We start from the raw sequence: 5130 nt of genomic DNA on the forward strand, positions 1-5130 counted from the left end.
GAAGAAAAACGAGCTGCATCTGCCAACCAAAAAAAGGAAAGAGTGAAAGAAAAGAAAAAGTAATCGAAGAACGAACATATTTTGGTGACCTATTTTAAATAACGTAATTATATTCCGATTCCTTAGCAAAATCCTTCTGTCGTCATTTGATAATTCTGTCTGTTCTATAGTTATGCTCGTATATATATTTCATTCAAACAATAAGGTTATAATTAAGCCATTCAATCTTTAATTAGTAGTAATAATAGTTAATTTTATATTAATCTACATGCTATCCACTAATTCTATTTTAGTAACAATAGATATTTCAAATTTGGACTCTTACTTTCAGGGTTCAACAGCTTTCTTCTTTTACCTTCTTACCCTTTTTTCTTGGTCTAATATTTTTCATCTGTTGACTGAGACCCCTAATAGTCAAATAATTGCCTGCTTATGGATACCAACAAAATACAAATGACTGCCAATAATAATGTAGACCCGCTCACACTGTATATGTATCATTTGGGCACGGGATAATTGGCTAAAGAGAAAAGCGCCTTTTTGGTCGGTTTTTGCTCCAAAGGAAAGACATCAACTTTTTTTTAAAAGATATGGATGGTCACTGAAATAATTAATATAAACAATACTGTATTAACAAGATATAGTATTATTCACACTGCAAAGTGAACAACATGTACACGACTTGAAACGCCAAACTGACCAAGGTGTATAAAAGTAACCCTTACATCAAACACAAGAGTACTGTAACACACATACAACTCATTTATTGGTGCTCAGTAACAAAGGATAGAGCAGCACAGAAGATCATAACAAAGAGATAATTAAATATCATGAGGAAAATTAGAAGAAATGATGTTTCTTCTTTCCCTCAGCTTCCTCTTGTTCTTCCTTAGCTTCCTTCTTCCCATGATGCTCATGGAATGCATATCCACCAGCTCCAACTGCAGCTGCTGCTGCTATTCCTTCCTCTATGTGGTGCTTGTGTGCATTCTCTGGGTCTTTCTTTGCCTTGTGACTCTCATGCTGATATAGTCATACCCAAAAAAAAAAATAAAAAAAAAAAATAAGAGATCAATGGAGGAAACCATCAAAAGAAACAATTAGACCCTTTATTAATTAGAGTAAAAAATATTTTCGAACAGTTTACATGTAGTGGTGGATAATTTTTAAGTGGATAATAGTGCAAATTTTTAATAACATTCTTGAAACATACCAGTAAGTTTTTACACTACCAGTTTATTTTAACATATTGTAATACTGTAATAATTTGCCTCATTTACTGCTAATCCAATTTCCTCATGATGAACGATTATATATTGTTATCTTTAGAGTGTCAGTATATAGAAATTAATTCGTATGAAATAATTACCACGGCAAAGGCACCAGCGGCAACCGCCCCGAGTTCTCCGAGATGTTCATGATGCTTGTGGTGTTTTTTCTCTTCCTTATAATCCTCAGCAGTTTTGATTTTTGTGGTGTCTTCAAAATTAGTAGTCTCAGATGAGTAGGCAGCTCCTCCATAGCCACCTCCTTCAGTACCATAACTAGTTTTCTCACCATATGTATTTTCACCATAGGTGTTAGTTTTCTCTCCATATGCACTATCTCCATAAGTAGTTTTCTCAGCTCCATATTTGTTGTCTCCATAGGTATCTCCCCCACCATAACTAGTTTTCTCACCATATGTATTATCTCCATAGGTGGTAGGTTTTTCGCCATATGAATTATCACCATAACTAGTTTTCTCACCATATGTGTTATCTCCATATGTGCTAGGTTTCTCGCCATATGTATTATCACCATAACTAGTTTTTTCACTCTCTCCATATGTTGTTTTCTCACCATATGGTGCTTCTCCATAGGTAGTTTTCTCGACGGGGGTGTCTTCTTCCTTGTCTTTGTGGTGGTGGAAGAGACCAAAGTGGTGCTTCTTCTCTTCAGCCATGTTGTTTTTTTGGTGGTAAGTTAAGTGATGGTATAGATGACTTTTTGTTAAAAAATGTAGGACAAGATATTTGGGATGTTTTTTCTTGTTAATATAGAGTGGTATTTATAAGTGTATGTTAGCCTATGACTTTTCAGCTTAGAGCCTGAGCTGAAGTGGGGACTAATTAATTTGTCCAATGAACGTGTACGAGTTCTTATCCAATGTTCACACCTCTTTCCATGAAGTTTGTTATGTGGATTTTCAATCCAAGTGGCGAAAATCGACCTAAGCTTAACTCAATTGTTATAATCATCGTAAATCAAACAGCTGATATGATATACGACTCGCATCATTCATTTTGCTTGTTTGATTAGAACAAACTTCTCTTTTGTGTTTTGCCCGTAATTAACGTCTCTAACTGGGTATATTATACAATACTATGAATAATTTAAAACCAATTTGCTGCCAAATTTTTTCTAACAGTGAAAGAGTAAATCAAACGACACTATAATGCACTTAAAAAAGGAAGTGATACTAAGAACAAAAAAAAAGTATAGCAAGTAAAAAAGGCTACGCGTGTTACGATGTTCCTTTTAGGCACGACCCCTACCTCGTTTATTAAAATCCAATAGCAAAATGTGGGGTGTTACGATGTTCCTTTGATTTGAAATGCCAGTCAATTTTTTTGGAAATATAGGGTCTAGTCACAGATGGGTCTTTGCTTTTGGCAGCAAATTATCAGAGTCAGCCTCAAATTGTGTGTGTGTGTGGTGTCCATTTGTATATGTATTGCTCATGCATCAAAGTTAAGATTCATGGTTAATTCACGTTATTAGACTGCCTCACTATGACTAGTTGTGAGTATGAATGTTGTCTTTTTATACAGCATTGTGAAATACTGATCATCCCATGATTTTAGATTTTAGGGTTAAGCAGGACTTAAAATTCATCTTACACATAGTATCTGACAGAATTCCTGTCTTGTCCAATGGAATATTTGATTCTGCCATAGATGTATTATCCCCAGCATTTGCTATTTTAAATTCTGATTTCAGTTAGTGTTTGTCATAACGTATATATTAACATGTGACTATTTTGGTAAGTTTTGCTTTGTTAACGTTAACGCACTACGGCTATGTCTACGAGAGTGTGTTATGGAATGGAAGAAGCGAGAGGGAAAATCGAACATAGAAAGAATAGATTGTATTGATTCTTGCATTGAAAATAAGAGATTACATCACTATTTATAAAGAACTAAAAGAAATAAAATAAAAGGAAATATGTTATTTTCTTTTTCGATTCTAAACTAAAAGGAAACTAAATGTTATGTAATTAAAATAGATCTTAGACTTAGAAGAAAATAAATATTCTACAATATTCCTAGACTAAAAGTGAAGTAAATATTCTATCATTAATATAAATCATAACACTAAAGGAATGTAAATTTTGACAGAGTGAACTACACGACTCTTTCCCTAAGTTTTGATTAGTAAAGTAGTTGATTGGTACTTTATTGGTAGGAGGCTAGGAGCTGGATATATTTAGCCGGTAAATAGTAAAAATAGATGCAGGCTGATCTAAATAATATTCTTATTAAAAAAGAAAAGTTAAGCAACATAACTTGTGTTTGTAGAATTTGTAATCTTTCACTAATGTTACTTTATGTGTACATTTAAGATCCCATTAATAGCACAAGATAAAAAGAAAAAACAGATTACAAAATCATCAATAGCGAGTAGTTTCATTATCCATTCAGAGAGTTGGAAATACACGTGGAGATCTTGAATATCTTTGAACCTAAATCTCCAACTCCTCTCCACATGATATGCTTGGTAATAACTTTTCTTAACTGACCGAAATTGAAGTATTGATAGCAATAAAAAGGGTCGGCATTATGATTAGGACCCATATTTTGGTATTGGTTGAATTTTGAGGACTGTCGGCAATCCTTTTAGGTGTATGTATATTTAGTCCAAAATTTTCCTTCTCTAGCCTTAAATCTGTTGGTTTATTGTCTCTGTCCTTCTAACTGCCATTCTAAAGGGAAAGAAAGGAAAAACCAGAGGCTCCTACAGAAATTGAACACTAATTAATCTCTTAATTTCTTTTCCTTTAGGCATTCGATATCCAAATTATTATATCGACTCAATTAATTTAAAGTCGGGCTAGATAGGCTTACAAAAGAAACAAATCGAAAAACATGGAAGGATTTCAAATTCAATAATTAGTTCGTAAAACTACTCCCTCCTATCCAAAATAATTGATGTTTTAGGCTTGGACACATAAATTATAGAATGCATTTACTCTTAAAAATTAAGAGAGATTTTGACTAAAATACGTTTAATTATAATTTTATTTTCTTTTTAGCTCTGACATAATTATCACTGGGACTAGAAATATGTCAAGGATAGATTTGAAAAAAAGAAGAAGATATCTTCTAAAGTGAAACATCAATTATTTTGGACAGCAGCGAGCAATAAGTTTAAAGTAGCATTAGAAAAATTACGCGGGGGGGGAGGAAATGTCTTTCATGACCTTATAGGGCACGTGTTGTGCTTTCAACCGTTAAATAAACATACATTGACACAAGGTTGAGTTTCTAAACCAAATTTCCCGAATTAAAGGACAAACATCGAAAGATTTGAGAAAATGCTTGCTCAAAATTATATTTCACATCACACCAAATTGACCCTTGTTTATCTCACCCTCTTCCTAGTCTCTTTTTATTTAGTGATGTTTAATAGCATTTTCTAAATTAGACAATGGAAAACAAAAGAAAAATCTTCTTACGTCAGTGGTTAATAACGAGCCATAAAATAGCTGGAAGGACCAAGGAGGAAGCCAAGGCCGGCTAAAGGGCCAAGCTGCTGAAGCAAAGGCTTTAGGCCTCCACATTTTGGAGCCCCATTTTTTTATTAGTGGTACTAAGGCCCGGTTTGGGCATGGTTTGAAACTATTTTTGGACATACAATTTGGATATTTTAAGGAGTATTTTCTCTTATAGACGTAAAAACCCCACAATTTGTGAAAACAATCAAAACATTCTCAATTCTTATACAATCTTACCAAATGAGCAAGTCATAGTTCATAACAAAATTAATACGCTAATTCATAACAACCGGCTCAAAATTAATACTAGAAGACTTTTCTAAAAATACAACATCAATTGATCAAATTTTAGTTCAATAAATAAAATTAAACTA

The 5130-nt window shown here is 33.3% G+C and overlaps 1 protein-coding gene across 1 annotated transcript; it reads right to left on the minus strand.

Annotated features, from left to right (window-relative positions):
* Window positions 1-626: 626 nt before the first annotated feature.
* Window positions 627-2028, minus strand: LOC132033882 (stress protein DDR48-like). The gene is made up of 2 exons (XM_059424022.1): window positions 1370-2028; window positions 627-1023 (listed from the first exon to the last, which is right to left on the minus strand). Exons 1-2 carry the CDS (start codon window positions 1943-1945, stop codon window positions 841-843), a joined length of 759 nt encoding a protein of 252 aa, XP_059280005.1. The 5' UTR covers window positions 1946-2028; the 3' UTR covers window positions 627-840.
* Between the last annotated feature and the right edge of the window lie 3102 nt (window positions 2029-5130).

This window comes from Lycium ferocissimum, chromosome 10 (genome assembly GCF_029784015.1).
Source record: "Lycium ferocissimum isolate CSIRO_LF1 chromosome 10, AGI_CSIRO_Lferr_CH_V1, whole genome shotgun sequence".
Classification (NCBI taxonomy): domain Eukaryota; kingdom Viridiplantae; phylum Streptophyta; class Magnoliopsida; order Solanales; family Solanaceae; genus Lycium; species Lycium ferocissimum.